This window comes from Olea europaea, chromosome 11 (assembly GCF_002742605.1).
Source record: "Olea europaea var. sylvestris chromosome 11, O_europaea_v1, whole genome shotgun sequence".
In the NCBI taxonomy this organism is placed as follows: domain Eukaryota; kingdom Viridiplantae; phylum Streptophyta; class Magnoliopsida; order Lamiales; family Oleaceae; genus Olea; species Olea europaea.
Window position 1 is genome coordinate 20,727,298 of NC_036247.1, and position 18,397 is coordinate 20,745,694.

The 18,397-nt window shown below is 37.6% G+C and overlaps 3 protein-coding genes across 3 annotated transcripts in view; 2 read left to right on the plus strand and 1 right to left on the minus strand.

Moving 5' to 3' along the window:
- Window positions 1-2,746, plus strand: part of LOC111404576 (putative clathrin assembly protein At4g25940) — a 3,184-nt gene extending 438 nt beyond the window's left edge. The window contains exons 2-5 of the mRNA XM_023033367.1: window positions 415-553; window positions 631-700; window positions 947-1,044; window positions 2,714-2,746. Of these exons, the coding sequence (XP_022889135.1) occupies window positions 452-553; window positions 631-700; window positions 947-1,044; window positions 2,714-2,746 (303 nt within the window). The 5' untranslated portion in view covers window positions 415-451. The remainder of the gene's footprint in view (window positions 1-414; window positions 554-630; window positions 701-946; window positions 1,045-2,713) is intronic.
- A 6,321-nt stretch (window positions 2,747-9,067) lies between these two features.
- LOC111403722 (putative clathrin assembly protein At5g35200) lies at window positions 9,068-11,721 on the plus strand. Its single transcript, XM_023032328.1, has 8 exons — window positions 9,068-9,079; window positions 9,160-9,225; window positions 9,457-9,537; window positions 9,641-9,717; window positions 9,950-10,126; window positions 10,216-10,291; window positions 10,374-10,489; window positions 10,984-11,721. The coding sequence occupies exons 4-8, from the start codon at window positions 9,700-9,702 to the stop codon at window positions 11,497-11,499; spliced, it is 903 nt and encodes a 300-aa protein (XP_022888096.1). The 5' UTR covers window positions 9,068-9,079; window positions 9,160-9,225; window positions 9,457-9,537; window positions 9,641-9,699; the 3' UTR covers window positions 11,500-11,721.
- A 706-nt stretch (window positions 11,722-12,427) lies between these two features.
- On the minus strand, window positions 12,428-15,092 carry LOC111403723 (cinnamoyl-CoA reductase-like SNL6). Its single transcript, XM_023032329.1, has 6 exons — window positions 14,798-15,092; window positions 13,988-14,145; window positions 13,728-13,919; window positions 13,162-13,315; window positions 12,894-13,086; window positions 12,428-12,655 (listed from the first exon to the last, which is right to left on the minus strand). Exons 1-6 carry the CDS (start codon window positions 14,922-14,924, stop codon window positions 12,571-12,573), a joined length of 909 nt encoding a protein of 302 aa, XP_022888097.1. The 5' UTR covers window positions 14,925-15,092; the 3' UTR covers window positions 12,428-12,570.
- Window positions 15,093-18,397: the final 3,305 nt, after the last annotated feature.

Here is an 18,397-nt window from a genome sequence, read left to right on the forward strand (position 1 = left end):
TTTTCAAACTAGTCTTAAGCTCGGGGTTCTACTATTTGCTTATGAGTAGTGCATAGATGTTCAGGACAATTCTCAAACTGTTAATGTTATTCTGGTTATTTTGTTCTATATGATGGAACTACTGTAGGAACAGAGTCATGGAAGTTCCCAAAAAAAAAAATAATAATAAATTATATTCGGTTGCCAATTTCCTGAATAAAAGTTTTAGACTCTTGGCATACAAATTCTATTCTGCAAAGGAGTTTTTCATAGATAAATAGTGGATACAATGATTACTCACGCCTCAAATGGAGGCTTATGGCAAATAATGAACATAATTGTTACTGTTTGACATACTTAGTGAGGCATGAATCTCAAGTTTGTACATTAATGCATATCTGTAAACTTAATTTTCCTTTTCTCATTTTCTTTCAGGTTCTCTAATTCAATGTGTTTGGTTCCTTGAAATAAAATGGCAGCTGGAAGTAGCTGTCAACAAAATTTTAGAAAAGCTGTTGGTGCTCTTAAAGACTCTACGATGGTTGGGATGGCCAAAGTCAACGGTGAGTTTAAGGTCTTATTCAAGCCATAAACTTGGTACATTTACTTCCTTGATTTGAAGAAGTCTGAATGCAGTGTTATGTTTTTGACGGATTAGATGTTGCCATTCTTAAAGCCACAAACCACATTGAAATATTGCCAAAGGAGAAGCATGTACGAAGTGAGTTAAAATTTCTGCCTTTGGCATGTGCAAAATCTAAAAGCTTTGACGTTCATTGTTTTGTTGGTTATACAATATTAATTCTTGGAGATCTTAATAGTCACGTTTTTTAGTTGTTGGTTCCATAAAGTGCAATTCAATTTCCGGTTTATTTTATGGAGATCCTTTAAAAGTTATTTTCCGAATCAATTTAACCTCTGGAGTCTAAATATTTATGTACGCAGACTTATCTTCTTTATTTGTCAGAAATTTTCGATGCAGTTTCAGCTTTAAGACCTCGAGCAGATGTTGGTTATTGCATACATGCACTTGCAAGGCGTCTTTCTAAAACCCGTACTTGGGCAGTATGATTCTCAGCCCCTTTCTCTCAACTTCATTTTTAGTTAAATAATTACCAATATGCTATACAGATTTTGCAGACAACAAATTTTTTACTTGTGACATTTGACAAATCATAACAAGATGGATGACAAGACAATTCCATGTCTCATGCATTATAATTGAGAATTTTCCTTTTATAATTCTGATTGGAAACCTGCGTTAACTATGGGGATCTTCCTTAGTAGAGGTGCAAATCACAAGTTTTATCATTTATGAAATTTGAAAAGCATTTGGATTTCATGCTATGAAACATTTGTTATGACAAGTTATGCTTTCCAAACAAGCCCAGCTACTACTGGTATACATTGCTATCTTGTACCTTATGTGCAAACTGTTTCTTTAAGTAAAAATCTGAAAAGAACATGACAAAAAAAAATTGTAAATCTGGTAAACTGAAAACAATGCTTTGTAGATTACCCATAGCCTAAGAATATTTAGGAAATTTTCCCTTGAAACTTTTCACAAGGTATAAATTCCATTTTCTGGATAAAATTTATATCTTCCTTGGTGTAGATGTACATAGTAATGGTAGAATTTAAGTAATTTAGCCAATTTGGCAATCATTTTCATTTTCATTTTCTTTCTGCCGATGTTTCTCAATCCATAGCTCTCTGAAAATCCATTCACCTTTTGAGATGCAAACACTTCTATTTGCCCGATTTTCTTTTTGGGAAGCAAGAGAAAATTTTTATGAACTATGTTTACACGTTTGATGCTATGTGAATGACACTTGATGCTATGAGATCAGAGTCAAGTGGCTCGATCCCTCTGTTTTTACCATGAATCATTTTGTGGCTTTTGTTCTCACTGACTTGGTGCTCTTGCTTATTATTGTTAGCACAACTACTTAAGTAGGGTCGGATTGAGATATTTAAAGAGGCTCTATACCTATGGTTCCATAATTCTTTGGTGGATTATAAGAGGCACTTTTGGGTTCACCTTGCCTGTTCTGAAATTCAATCATGGGCTCTTAAAGTTTTCATGTTGAATGGCTTGAAAACTTTGGTTATGAAGCTGCTCTGTAATTATTAGGAGCAATTACATTTGTAGTTGCTTTGGAGTCATTATTTATGCGAGACTGTTTGATGGTTCTGACTTATATTTGTTATCTTTCCTCTATAGTTTAGTCAGACTTCTGTGCCATTATTTGGTGTTAGTTTTTGCTTGATGATTAATTTAATACATATTTAGGGACCTGCAGAATAATTATTTTAGTTCTTTTTTATCCTCATGTCAGCTTCTTTTTCTTTTGATTATCTCATATCTTTACTATTGCTTTCAATAACTGAGCATTTGTTGTGATTCTCTTTAATTTTGTCAAATCTTATGTAAACAAATGGTTCATTTTTTAGTCACTATGGTCAGAAGTTAAGCAAATAATAGGAGACAACATGATCTTGTTCTAGAGTTTCCTAACCATCTTTCAAATGATGTTCATACCTGAAATTATAATTTTTTCAAACACTAGGATCATATTTCCATTTTGTTAGTATCAATTCGTAGACCTGTCTGATTTCATGCTTCGCCTTTCTTTATATGTCTCTGTACAAGAATAAAAAAAGTGTCTACTTACTTACTCATAATCAGTGTTTTTTAACAATTTCTCTTATGTATTGTTTAATCTTTTCTCAGGTTGCAATAAAAACTTTAATCATTACAAAATAACAAATTCTGTTAGGAGTAAAGAGTGAGGAGGCAATTCGGTTAGTAGTAGTCTATAAATAGAAAAGGGTTGGGAAGAGATAGGCATGCAAAAAGAATATTTCAGTAAGAGTGGATGTCATACGACCTCTAACGGTCATCTTTAATCCGGTTCTGTTTCTTTCTTTCTGTAATTGGAATTTTTCCATTAATACAAATCTCCTTTCACAGTCGATTTCCTTGTTTTTCCCATTAAAGTCTATAGCACTCTGGGAGGTACCTATCAATTTGGTATCAGAGCAGTACAACCATGACGTTGACAGATCGTGTGGGAGAACTGGATCAAAGGGTGGAGAACCATTATCAGGAACTTTAGGCAGGATTGGGTTCACTACAAGCAGAATTCAGATTAATGCATGCGGGGATGATAGAAAGGTTCGAAATGCTCATGCGGAAATGGGATACTCAGGAGAAGGAACGAAAGGAGAAGGGAATAGCCAGTGAGAAGTCACCAACGTTGTCTGCTGAGTCTGGGTTAACACAATCGCGACCCAGCAATAACCAATTCGTTGGGGGAAGTGCTGGTAGTGAATGGAGGGGGGAGCCACGCATACGGCGATTGGAGATGCCGGTATTTGAAGGGAACGATCCAGACGGCTGGGTGTTCAGGGTGGAAAGATACTTCAGTATCGATCGACTCTCTGAGGAGGAGAAGCTGGAAGCCGCGGCGGTGTGTTTCGACGGCGAGGCACTGGCCTGGTTCCAGTGGGAAGAGCGGAGGAGACCGGTGAAAACGTGGGAAGATTTGAAGGCACAATTGCTCAGGCGATTTCGACCCTCACAGGAGGGATCCTTATGTGCCCAGTTCTTGTCTCTCCGGCAAACTGCGACGGTAAGGGAGTACCGCTGGCGATTTGAAACTCTAGCCTCGCCATTATTGGGAATCTCAGAGGAGGTGATGGAATGCAGCTTTCTTAATGGACTCAGGGCGGAAATCAGGGCCGAAGTCCAATTACTGAGACCTTTGGGCCTAGAGCAGATTATGGAGGTGGCCCAAATGGTTGAGGACCGGAACCTAATTACCCACCAAGGCCCCGATCCAACGAAGCCCAAAAGTATTCCCTATTATAGCCCCAACCCGCCCTAAGCCCCACTCAGTCAAAATAAAAACACAATCCCAGTAAATCTACTTCCACAACGCCCTAATTTTGTCCCCAAAAATCTTGCAGCCTTCAAACGCCTTTCAGATTCAGAGATCCAAATCAGGAGGGAGGAGGGTTTGTGTTTTAAGTGTGATGAACGGTTCACAGTCGGGCACCGGTGCAGGAATAAAGAGTTACAAGTCCTGTTGACTCGCGAGTTTGAAGGAGCGATGAGCAAACGAAAGCTGGGTAGAACGGCGAACTGGATGCCAGCGACGTTGAGGCTGACGGAGACCTGGGTTCTGCCGGAAATGACGCCATGGGCCCGGGACAGCCAGTGGAGTTGTCAATAAATTCGGTGGTGGGCCTTACAGCGCCGGGCACCATGAAATTGAGGGGAAGGCTTGGACAGTGGGAGGTGGTAGTACTGGTGGACATTGGGGCATCACATAACTTTATTTCAGCTGACATGGTACAACAGTTGGGATTGCCACTGTCTGGCACGGCAGGATACGGAGTGATCATGGGAATCGGCATGACAGTGAAAGGGGAAGGCATTTGTCGACGGGTGTCCTTGAAACTACCAGGGCTATTGATAGAGGAAGATTTCTTACCCCTGGAGTTGGGCAACTCTGATATTATTCTGGGAATGCAGTGGCTTCAGAAGTTAGGAAGGACGCAGGTGGATTGGAAGAGTCTAACAATGTCTTTCGACGTAGTTGGGACGAATATAACATTGCAGGGGGACCCCAGCCTCAGCAGGACTCCTGTGTCACTGAAAACGATGTGGAAGGCCTTTAAGGAACAGGGAGAAGGACTTTTGCTGGAATTGGGAACCATTACCATCGACTTAAAACTTACTCCGCCGCAACCAGTAGCAATTATTACTGAAATTTTGGAGGAATTTCAATTGGTCTTCAAGGATGTCACCCAGCTGCCTCCTAAGAGAGCTCAAGATCATGCAATCATCTTGAAATCCAGTGCTGCGCCGGTGAATGTGAGGCCTTATCGGTACCCGCACTTCCACAGAATGAAATTGAACAGCTGGTGCGGGAAATGTTGGCAGCAGGAATTATACAGCGAAGCACAAGTCCGTTCTCAAGTCCTGTGCTTTTGGTCAGGAAGAAAATGGAAGTTGGAGATTTTGCGTGGATTACCGAGCATTAAACAAAGCCACTGTCCCGACAAATTTCCCATCCCGATCATTGATGAGCTGCTGGATGAGTTGAATGGGACGACGGTGTTCTCAAAGATTGACCTTAAGTCCGGATACCATCAAATCCGAGTAAGAGCAGAGGATGTTCCGAAAATTGCCTTTCGGACCCATGAAGGCCATTACGAATTTCTCGTCATGCTTTTGGTTTGATGAATGCACCAGCCACTTTTCAATCCTTGATGAATTCCATCTTCAGAGAGCTGCTCAGGAAATGTGTGTTGGTCTTCTTCGATGACATCCTAGTCTATAGCCGAACTGAGGTGGAGCACAGGGGTCACCTACGTAAGGTTCTACAGATTCTAGTGGAAAATCAGCTTTATGCGAACAAAAAGAAGTGTTTATTTGGGCAGAAAGAGATAGAGTATCTGGGGCATATTATTTCAAGGAAAGGAGTAGCGGCGGATGAGTCTAAAGTGGCGGCAATGAAAGAATGGCTGCGGCCAAAAAACTTGAAGGAATTAAGAGGCTTCCTAGGGTTGATAGGGTACTACCGACGCTTTGTCGAATCCTATGGTAAGATAGCGTGGCCATTAACTCAACAATTGAAGAAGGATAATTTTGGGTGGAATGAAGCTGTAGAAGCAGCATTTACAAAATTAAAGCAGGCAATGGTGAGGGTTCCGGTGTTAGCTCTTCCAGATTTTTCACAACGGTTCGTGATTGAGACGGATGCGTCTGGACAAGGCGTAGGGGCTGTCCTGATGCAAAATCAGAAACCCATTGCTTATTTTAGTCAAGTCCTTCCGCCGAGGAGCCAGAATAAATCAATATATGAAAAGGAACTCATGGCAATTGTGTTGGCTGTACAGAAGTGGAGGCATTATTTGCTGGGAAGACAATTTGTAGTCCGGACAGACCAGAAGAGTCTCAAATTCCTTCTTGAACAGAGCTTAGTAAACGTAGAATATCAAAAATGGCTCACGAAGTTGTTGGGGGTTTGACATGGCTATAGAATACAAGGCCAGGCTGGAGAACAGGGCAGTAGATGCGCTCTCAAGAAAGGGAGTAGCCACGACCTTGATGACCCTTAGCATTTCTTGTGGCCTACAGTTAGAGGAAGTGATAAAGGCTGCAGAAGAAGATCCGATGTTGAGCCGCATTATAACTGCTATAAAGGCTAATCCATCGTCTTGTCCAGGTTATACCCTCATTCAGGGAGTTTTGTTATACAAAGACAGAATCACTTTACCTCGGGAATCATCACTTATCTTAGTGGTTCTACAAGATGGACATGACAGGAAGATTGGGGGACATGGGGGTTTCCTTAAAACCTTCAAAAGGGTGGCAGCAACTTTCCATTGGATTGGGATGAAAAAAGACATAAGAGCATATGTGGCCGCATGTGAAGTTTGCCAACAGCATAAGTACTCCACCTTGGCTCCTGCCGGGCTGTTGCAGCCGCTCCCTATACCAGAGAAAATATGGGAAGACGTGTCTATGGATTTCATAGAAGGACTACCAAAGTTGGAAGGGTTTGATTCAATCTTGGTAGTAGTTGATCGCTTGAGCAAGTATGCACATTTCATTGATCTCAAACACCCCTACACAGCACCATCTGTGGCAACTGCCTTTGTAAAAGAAGTGGTTCGACTTCATGGGATTCAGCACTCAATCATTTCCGACCGAGACAAGGTATTCTTGAGCAAGTTTTGGTGTGAGCTATTTCGACTACAGGGGATTAAACTCAGACATAGCTCAGCCTATCACCCCCAAACGGATGGACAGACGGAAGTGGTAAATAGAAGGGTGGAAACATATTTACGTTGCTTTACTTCAGTCCGACCAAAGGAGTGGCATCACTTCTTACCTTGGGCGGAGTATTCTTACAATACCTCATTCCATGTGGGAGCACAACGTACCCCTTTTCACATAGTGTATGGAAGAGACCCTCCACCTCTGCTGCGTTTTGAGAAAGGGTCAACTATAGTATCATCTTTGGACCAAAAGTTAGCCGAAAGGGATAAACTTTTGGAGGAGCTCAGAGTACATTTACACCGTGCCCAGCAGCAGATGAAAATCACGGCTGACAAGAGTAGGAGAGCACTGGAGTTTTCGGTTGGAGACAAGGTGTACTTGAAAATGCGCCCCTATCGTCGCAAGACTTTGGCTCACCGTGTCAACGAAAAACTTGCCCCCTCGTTACTATGGACCGTTTACAGTTATAAATAAGGTGGGAAAGGTTGCTTATTATTTGAAATTACCACCTGAGACACAAATTCATCCGGTGTTTCATGTTTCACAACTAAGAAAGGCTATGGGGCAACATCAGCTGACATCTCCTTTACCTCACAATCTGGGGGCTGACTGGGAATTGCTAGTGGAACCAGAAACTGTCATTGGCGTAAGGACAGCGAAGGAAGGCTTGGAAGTGTTGATTCAGTGGAAAGGATTATCTCCACTAGAAGCAACCTGAAAACCTCACAGTCTCATTGCTCATCAATTTCCTACCTTCCACCTTGAGGACAAGGTGGCTGAATTGGGGGGGGGGGGGGAATTGATAAGCCCCCAATTAAGCATACCTATTCTAGAAGAATGGAGAAGAGGGGGGAGGGGCAGTAACAAATAACAAATTCTGTTAGGAGTAAAGAGTGAGGAGGCAATTCGGTTAGTAGTAGTCTATAAACAGAAAAGGGTTGGGAAGAGATAGGCATGCAAAAAGAATATTTAAGTAAGAGTGGATGTCATACGACCTCTAACGGTCATCTTTAATCCGGTTCTGTTTCTTTCTTTCTGTAATTGGAATTTTTCCATTAATACAAATCTCCTTTCACAGTCGATTTCCTTGTTTTTCCCATTAAAGTCTACAGCACTCTGGGTGGTACCTATCAGTATTCTTCTTGGATACGTATATATGCTTTATATCTCGAGGAACGTCTGGAATGTTTCCGCATACTGAAATATGATTTCCAAAGAGATCACTCGGTATGTAATTAATTCATCTTGGAATGCAACTATTGTATTATGATATTTATTCTAATTTATACGGTAAGATTTTTATATTTTTTATTTTTATTTTTTTGAGTTCAAATCTATCAAGGCAATGGTTTCACTTTTTTCCCTCCTTACCTTTTTCTTCGAATTTCATTCTGCTATGTAGTAAATTGGATGTATTGGTGGTGAATCTAATTATTCCTCAGGATTATGACGTTGAATGCAAAAAATTTAGTTGTATGTTGTTTTTTTACTTAATCTTCTATATTTTTGTGAGCTTGTACAAGCAATCATCAACCAACTTTTTCAAATTTTTTTCATTTTCTTCCTCTTCCTCTTACTTGTTCTGTTTTTAGTTTAGAATTAAAGAAGCCAATTTGTAAGATCCATAAATTGTACATCACTTAAATTAGTAATCAAAAAGGTATCCCACACAAATTATGGACAGACATGCATATGCTTATGCCTAAATTTTCTAATTGTGGTTGAAAATAATTTGGAATACCATAACATTATTGATTCATGAATGAAAGTCACATTATTCTTGTAGTATTATGCCTATGTTTGGGCTCCATTTTTTTTAAAAACTCATTTTCAATCACACATTCTCCTATAAAATAATTTTACATGTAAACTCAAAACGTTTTCTTCGTTTTTAACCTCACATTTTCCCGAAAAAAATAAAAAAAAAACTCTATTTCAAAACACATTCCCCTTACTATTCATGAACAGTGAATGGGTTATCGGGTATCATTCAACTTCTTTACTATGTGGTAACAATCTGTTCTGTACAGAAAACAAAGAGGCTTGACACACCAGATTTGCTTGAGCAGTTACCTTCTTTGCAACGACTTCTTTTTCGCCTTCTTGCTTGCCAGGTATTGAATCGTCGATTTCTTGACCACTTATTAATATATTTATATTAACGTCTACTTATTTCCACTACTCATTTGTTCAAGTGAGTTAACATAAAAGTTTTATTTCTTTGGTGAATGTTGGCCATGTGCCATTGTACAGCCAGTTGGAGTAGCTCGATATAATTTCTTGATCCAGTATGCACTATCAATTGTATGTAATCACTTATGACTTTTTTCCTCTAGAGAGAACTTCATTTGATTCGAATTTATTCTTGCTGATGATCTTCTCAGGTTGCGGCTGAAAGTGTTAGGCTTTATGTAGCAATTACTGATGGAGTTCTTAATTTGGTCGACAAGGTACTAATTAGTTTTGTATATTCCAATAAAGTACAGATACTTAAAGAATTACTGACTTGTGTCGTTCAACAGTTCTTTGAGATGCATCGTCATGATGCTGTCAAAGCGCTTGAAATTTATAGGAAGTCTGGGGATCAGGTATGTCTCGACTCTCGTGTCTTTCTTTCTAATGTCCATGTAGACTAAATTTCATACTATATGCCTTGCATAATGTGGGACACATTCCTGTAGGCGGATAGGCTGTCTGAGTTCTTTGACATCTGTAGGGGCCTTGACTTTGGACGAGGGCAGAAATACGTCAAAATTGAGCAGGTACTAAACCACTTATTTGTTTCTTCAAATCCTAGAGTGTTTTTTAACCACGGTATTTTTTTTGTTTTGTCGCATCATTCTTTACTTGGATATCAAACTTCAGCCACCTGCATCATTTATAAAAGCCATGGAAGAATATGTAATGGAAGCCCCACACCTTTGATGCTTCCCTGGAGAACGGTACGTAAATGTTGTGAATTTAGGCAAAGCCTGTAAATACTTACAATAAGTAATTTCTTTTTTCCATCATTTTGTTTTCCAAATACGGTGTAAAAGCTTGAACTGCTTCTGAAATAAATATGGTAGAACTTTTTTAGACAAAGCCTGGAAACATTAGCAACCAATGAATTACCGTTGTCGATGTGAGTGTGAAACATCTCTAGCATAGCTTATATGTTTCCTTGGGGTTCAGAATGATGACGATAAAAGCACTACTCCGAAAGAAATTGCTGTTCCTGCAGCTGATTTGGAGACCGATCGTAAACTTTTCATTGACACTGAAGAATCTCACCCATCTGTCGATTCTCCAAAGATTCCAAAGACTGATAAGAGTGAAGCTGCAGATACACCTTTGATTCCTGATCTATTGGTAGTGTTTTCCTTATTCATGGAATCCTTTAGAATAAAATACGGATGAAAGCCTTGTAAGTTACTCATCAAATTTCTCTTTATTGTTAGAGCTGGGATGACCCATGTCAAGAAGCATCTGAGCCGGATGATAACAATTCCCTTGCCCTTTCGACTGTTGCAACTGGTGAATCTTGTTTCTATTATTAACAACTAACATCACTTGTGAAGTGTTCAGGTATGTAATTTACTTTTGCAATTATGTGTAGAAAAGCTGTCCAATCCTGCAATCAGCTCTGATCTCTCTCGAGAGCCTACTGACTGGGAGCTTGCACTCACTATGGCACCAGGTTCTAATTCTGCAGCTGTAACAGCGACTAAACGGGTATGTCTTCCCCATAAGAAAAAAACTTGCATTGACTTGAGCATGTATTTTTATAGCTAGTTTTCTGTGATGCTCTGTTGCAAAAAATTCAATCTTTAATGTCTTCAAGTTAGAAGTCTTATATGAGCACATTCCTTACATTTTATGCAGCTGTTATTTAGCAGAAGATACATGCATCCAATTATAGTCATGAGACTACAATATTTTTACTCGACCAACTTCTATTGGGTTGAGCTGCATGTCTTAAGAGTATCATGTCCTACAAGGATTTCACAATTTTGAAATTTCCGGGCAACATAGTACCCAACTTTCTCATCTCATAATACATCAGTTCTGTAAGGAATTGAGCTAAATTTTATAGATGCTTTACTAATACTCATCCGTGATCCATAATTTCCTTTACATATGTGTCATTTGGATTTGCTTGCACCATCCTTTAAATATATCCTGAAAAGTTGCTTCTTTTCTTTCTCTATACAATTATATAAAACCAGGGAGTTGGACTGGATAGATTAACACTGGATAGTTTATATGATATTGCATTGACAAAAACAAATCCAAATGGAACCTATCATATGGGTATGGTCTCATCGAATCCTTTTGAGGATGATAGTATAGCTCAGCAGCATTATCTGCAGTTGATGGAAATGCCCCAACAAGAAGGCGGAGCCCTACAGTATCAACACCAACAGTCAAATTATGCACAGATGAATGAAATGTCCCGGCAACAAGAAGAATTTATGCAGCAATATTATCAGCAGATGAATTACATGCAGATGACTGCAATGCTCCAACAACAAGATCTCATGCAGCAACAAGATCAACAACAAAGTTATGCACATCGGATGGCTGTAATTCCTCATCAAGAAGAAGCATTCAAGCATCAACAGCTGCAAGAACAATCAACGGTTGGTCATGATTCTACGAATCCCTTGGGGAATCCTTTCATCGAGCAAGAATCTAAGCCTTGCTTAAGTCAGGACCAGCCTTCTGGTTTGAGCTTAATTTAAGTGCCATGAAGCAGTCGCTGAAGCGTCAAAGAGGAAGTTGTGGATATGCTGTGAAAAGCAGAAGGGAGGTAGTGGGTGAAGTATAGATATTATGGCTAGTGACTGTTGTCATTCAGAGGGCTTTCGACATATTTTTGCAGGGTAGTCACATGAATGTTGAATTGGTTTTGCTCTTATTACTTCATTTTTGGGCATAATAAATAGGAGACATATCAGAAGTCACTGTTTCCGTCTCACCACCTGGACCCCAACCCGGACCCCAACCCAAAAAATGTCTGGTTCCATTGCACCCACTCAACTGTTGTGGAGCCTGGATGTAGGTACTGCAGGCAAACACTAACCAGAGAATATCATATGTTGCTATACGAAGAATTGACCTTCACCACGAGGTTTATTTATCCAGAAATTAATGCGATTTGGCTTTAATTTTTCATCTCAGAACATTAAACACTTAGTTTTGTTGATTGAGTAGTTCGTTAAAAAAAACACACACACACAAAATTTGAACTAATCCTGACTCTGTTTCTGTAGATTTTAGTATTTGTAAAGGATACTACTATTCAGAAGAAATGTTTATTTTGGAAGAACAAAGAATTTGCAGGACATTCTGATAACATTTATTTCCAGAGTCCACAATAACGTGAGCTAAAATAATTCAAACTTAATTCAAACTGAGACTGATCCTTGTTATGTAACTCGCCAAAATGGGAGAAAGTAGTTAACCAACTACCAACCCATTTTTCCTAATATATAGGTCACTTCTGTTGGGAAAAAAATAGCACTCTTTTGCTAAATATTTATACTTTTTCAACTTTAAGAGCTGATAGAAGAGTCTACAGGGAAAATTGTTCAGCCTTCGACGCTTGTTCATGTCACGTCTGTTTGGATCGATCCCCTACTCTCTCGACTTTTTATTAAGGAACTCTAATTTTCACCAAGAAATGGGGATGCTTTATTACATCAGTAATTAATTTCAGTTTGAGTACAAGATTCAAATCACTAAATGGGAATATCAAGATTTGGAGAACTGCCATCATAAATATACCAAGTCCTCAAATTGACAATAAAATGCTAATAGGCAGCGCCTTCAACCAACTTGCCAAGTTTTGTGCTCCTTAATCTCTCAACATATACTTCACTCTCTTCCAAATTATAGCTGCATAACACACCAAAAATAATATTATGTTAACGAGTTTTGCTATTTGTACACCTCCTTTGACAGATAGGTTGACAAATGAAAAAAAAAGTAAAAACAATTTGACAGAAATTGAAAAACCAGTTAGACAGAAATTGTTTCTTCTTTTTCATCTGTCAACCTATATGTAAAACTGTTTGTACATGTAACAGATATCTATTTTAATATATACATACATACACAAGCGAGCGAGCTATACCTGGATGGTATGGAAATTAAAGGAGTCAAGCTTTGCGCGAGTTTTAGAGCTTCTTTATCTGAGTTCACAATTTGATTGAAGCAGAAATATCTGCCAATTGTTGATCTATCTTCGAAAGCTCGAATATGAACATCGGCTAGAAAATTTACATCAACAAAGGCCAGAACTCCATTCACAGACATTTGTTCTCCACCTGTTCACCATAATTCACATACTAGTTAACCCTTTTCTCTCTATTGATTGACCAATATAGAAAACAGCATTTTACCTTGAAGATATGACATTGTTACTTGTGAATTTTGTTGAGCAACAGCAGGACCAATAACTAGACCAGGGTTGATTGAAACCATGTCAAGCATGCGGTCCATGGCTAAAGCCCAAGCAGCCTTCTCAGAAAGTGTCTTTGCTAAACCATACCACAGCTGTGTAGTGTAATTCAAGAAAGTAAGTCATTGTTAAAACTTGGAGTTCCATTTTAAAAGGTCAATCTTATTAAGAAGAGCAATCCAAACCCTTATACATCGGTTTATGTTTTCATCTTTATTTGTTGTGGAACTTATTCCTTAACATGCCATGGTGACTTGTTTGTACAAACCAATTTTGAAAACAGTGTGCTCATTTTCTCGAGTCTTAATTGGATCGAATTGCTCGTTAGAGTTTAATGAGCTCTAATGGACATACCGTGTTATGACTTGATGTTTCATTTTAAAATGTCAACTTTATTAAGAGAAGTAATCCAAATTTTCATCTTTATTCGTCATGAGATTTATCCCTTAACAGTCATCACTATAGTTTTCTTAATATATTAACAAGATAAAAAGAATAAAATCGAACCTTCATTTTCCTGCAAAAATCTTGATCACTCCAAGACCTTTCATCGACATCCTTGTGATCCGAACTTATATTTTGTCCCCATACTGCTGCAGTTAAAGATGAAGTAAACACAATCTTCTCTATACTGTCTGTCTGTGCACATGCCTCCACCACGTTAATGGCGCCTCTAACCTCCATATCCACCATTTTCTCCTGCAAATATTACCAAATTATAAACTCAAACAAACTACTTAAGTTGTTGAAAAGATGTAGAACTTTACTTCATATTGAAATGGGCTATCCAAACAGCAGAACAAAGCACAACAGCCCTTCACTGCTTCAAGAATGCTATGATAATCCAACATATCCACTGTAAATGTAGTTAATCCTTTCTCTGTCTTCTGTAAGTCTGTTATTTTCTTGATTATCTCTTTCTCCCCTATACCAAAAAATACAAAAAATCAAGCTATTTGATATTTACATTCTATCCAATCTTGCAAACAAAAGGGGCTTTTGTAAGAAATTAGGCTCGAATAAAAACTTTTCACTGCTGACGTGACAAGAGAACCTTACTTATACGACAGAAAACCATACTTATGGATTTCACGTCCAATGGGAATTTTTTATCCTCCTGACTGGGGACAAGAGATTCGGCCCGAGTGTCTATAAATGTATAGTTTTGACATATTTTAACACCTCTATGTACGTTCTTGAAAAAAGAGAGACGTAATTTACCGTTCTTTTGGATAGCTGCATGAACTCTATATCCTTTGATGAGTAGTTTCTTGAGTATCCAAAATCCAACATAAGTCAATCAAGCTATTTGATATTTACATTCTATCCAATCTTGCAAACAAAAGGGGCTTTTGTAAGAAATTAGGCTCGAATAAAAACTTTTCACTGCTGACGTGACAAGAGAACCTTACTTATACGATAGAAAACCATACTTACGGATTTCACATCAGCAATGGGAATTTTTTATCCTCCTGACTGGGGACAGGAGATTCGGCCCGAGTGTTTATAAATGTATCGTTTTGACATATTTTAACACCTCTATGTACGTTCTTGAAAAAAAGAGAGACATAATTTACCGTTCTTTTGGATAGCTGCATGAACTCTATATCCTTTGATGAGTAGTTTCTTGAGTATCCAAAATCCAACATAAGTTGAAGCATCAACAACACAAACTCTTGGCTCTTCGATATCTTTCTCCATCATGCCTTCTCTTAATCTTGTATTCGAATTTTTCCAAGCTCTAATTATGTCTAATTATCCTTTTCCCTATGATTTATATACAGAAGTAGCATGCAGATGGAATAGTGCACCAATTCAGGAAGAGTAGGTGAACTATGTACAAGTTCTCAACTACTCACATTTTCTTCTTACTTTAATTAGAAATCGAAGTATTGAATTTGAGGGTTCAATTATATATTATAAATTACAGGCGAAAAATATTTGGAAAAAGAGAAGGAGGGGGGGGGGGAGTTTATATCCATTTTTCGAGAATTAATTACAAAACTCAGTGCCAAGATTGCCTCAAAACCAAAATCACAAACACAAAGATTGTGTTTCCATCAAAAATGGAGAATTTTCATATGGTTAACAACTCCTCCAAATTTAATCAGGAGAATATGACTTCACTAGTAGCTTCCTCTAAAATTGGATGGCAGGACGTGTCGATAAATGAGTAGTTCATTATAGATCACCATCCAAAATCAGCTAATCCTATCACTTTGTGTATTAGAAATTACAATTGACTGGATCAAGAATTGCAAAATTTTACATCGACTTTACCTTACATTGCTCCACTTTGATTTATAAACGAGGAAGAAATTTTTTCATAAGTGGCATCTTTCGACTTTCGTCCCCGACTTCCAAAAATTCCCAAGGGGGACAGGTATTGTTATGATCGTCCCTAACTTGTTGCCATCCCTAGATCATGAGTAGTTCATTATAGGTCACCATCCAAAATCAGCTAATCCTATCACTTTGTGTATTAGAAATTACAATTGACTCGATCAAGAATTGCAAAATTTTACATCGACCTTACCTTACATGCTCCACTTTGAATTATAAACGAGGCAGAAATTTTTTCATAAGTGGCATCTTTCGACTTTCGTCCCCGACTTCCAAAAATTCCCAAGGGGGACAGGTATTGTTATGATCGTCCCTAACTTGTTGCCATCCCTAGATTTGACTTTTTTAATTCTATTATTTCAATCCATAAAGAGATTTTCAAAAATCTAATTATTTTTGTACATTGTTGATTCAAATTACACCGATAAGAGCATTTCAATAATTGTCTTTGGTTAAAAGAGAATCTTTTTAAAATGTAGAGCATTTTCAATAATAATTACAACTAAAGAGTATTTTTTTTTCTCGTTTTCGTTTTGTTATTTAACTCTATTTCGAAAGAGATGACGGAAACTTGGAAAAGAATAAAAGAAAGCACTAAAAGTATTAAAGAGCGAATTTACCTTTTTTCGTATCGACTCTTTATTTATATTTTAGAATAGAGTTTGTCAGACTTTTAAAAAAATTAAGAGACTCTTTAAAATAAAAAATATGAGGTTAATTAAACAACTTTTGAAAAAGCACTTAATCCAAGTTCTTTACGTTCCAACTCTTGAAATCTTTGATTATTGAGATGCTCTTACAAATATTATATGATATTCAGGTTTCATTGTCGCATATTTCAAACTGTTCATGTGTCAAATTTATTTAAAAAAATAAAAAATAATAAAAATTAAATTTAAACGTGTAAAAAAAAAAAAAAAAAAAGGAGGGTTAAAAACGTTACGTCTCTAAGTCGATGTTAACAAGGGATATGGATAAAAATGAATGCAATATAGGTTGACGGGCAGAGAAATCAACAAAACGGCCCTTGCGCCTCTGAAAGAACCACACTTCATTATTTCGTGAAAGTATGTCCAAGAAAATTCTGCAATGAATTATGATAAGGTTTTCTAATTTCAGAGAGAAAGTAGATATCTGCTACGAAAACCCAAAAAAGGAAATAAAATAGATACCATTTGATGACATTTGGCTCATTGGCTGTCTCCCACCAATTATTTAACGAGTAATTTTATTTAGCACCAATGGTGTTAAAAGACCAATCTAGATGACATTACCGTGACATAAAATGAGAGGTATAACCAAATGAATCACTTATTCTACCTTTAATTTAGCCTATCACTGAACGTCACCTAAACTGGTGTCATCGCACCAGTGATACTTGTTAGCATTATTCTTGTCTAACACAAGTACTAATAATAGCATAAGCAACAATCGAGTACACCTCAAAAAAATTGGATATGTAAAAGAGACAATAATTCATTCAAAATAGCAGAATAAGTCTGCTTTGATCTTTATATTTTCTTTTGCAAAAATATGCTCGTTCGATCTTTTTCCCGGTCTAGATTACCAAAGGCGTATAATTTTCTCATAACATGGCACATTAGATATCTGCGAGAAAACAGATCGATGAGAGACTGAAGAAAGATGATCTGGTTCTGATTCAACAAGCTGAAGTTACTCATCGCCAAGGAGGGTTCCATTGAATCAAGACGAAAGAATCTCATAGAATATGAGCATTTGTGTATCTTTGACCCCAAGAGTCTCAATAAAAGATCCAAAGTTTCTACTTACTAATTACATAAATGACTGGCCGGAGGGTTGATTAGAAGTTATTTTGTCTATATTTCCCAGCTCATTGGTAGAACAAAATCAATCAAATCTTGAAAGACTTGATGAAACCTGAAAAGGAACAAGTGCTTAAAATATAGGTTGACGGGCAGAGAAATCAACAAAAACGGCCCTTGCGCCTCTGAAAGAACCACACTTCATTATTTCGTGAAAGTATGTCCAAGAAAATTCTGCAATGAATTATGAAAAGGTTTTCTAATTTCAGAGAGAAAGTAGATATCTGCTACGAAAACCCAAAAAAGGAAATAAAATAGATACCATTTGATGACATTTGGCTCATTGGCTGTCTCCCACCAATTATTTAACGAGTAATTTTATTTAGCATCAATGATGTTAAAAGACCAATCTAGATGACATTACCGTGACATAAAATGAGAGGTATAACCAAATGAATCACTTATTCTACCTTTAATTTAGCCTATCACTGAATGTCACCTAAACTGGTGTCATCACACCTAGGGCTGTAAGCAAAAATCGAAAAATTGAACCGAACCCACATTTTAGAAACCGTCGATTTGGTGTCACGTGGACCCGGTCAACGAAATGGTTTTGACCCAAACCAAACAGGTCAAAATGGTGTGGTTTAGGTTTGAGAATTTTAATTGCGGTTTAAAACCAAATCGGACTGGCGAAAAAATATGTAAAAATTAAAAAAATGAAAAAATGAAATTTTTTGAAAATTCATCCAAATATGTAAAATTCAATAGTTTTGTCATTTGTAATTATTTTTGTCAATTTCTAATTTTCTAATACAGATATATTATTATTATTATTATCCAATAATCCTAATATATATCTAATAATTTCAAGACTAACATAATTTATCAAAAGCCTTTTTCCTCTTCAAAATTTAGATGAACTACAGTCGACTCCCAACATAGTCATGAGCCACCGTCACCACACACTTCTTTTTCACGTCTCTTCAAAGTTGAATTGAAGTTCATTATACCAAATCGGAGACAAAGAGATTCTAAACCTTCGGTGAT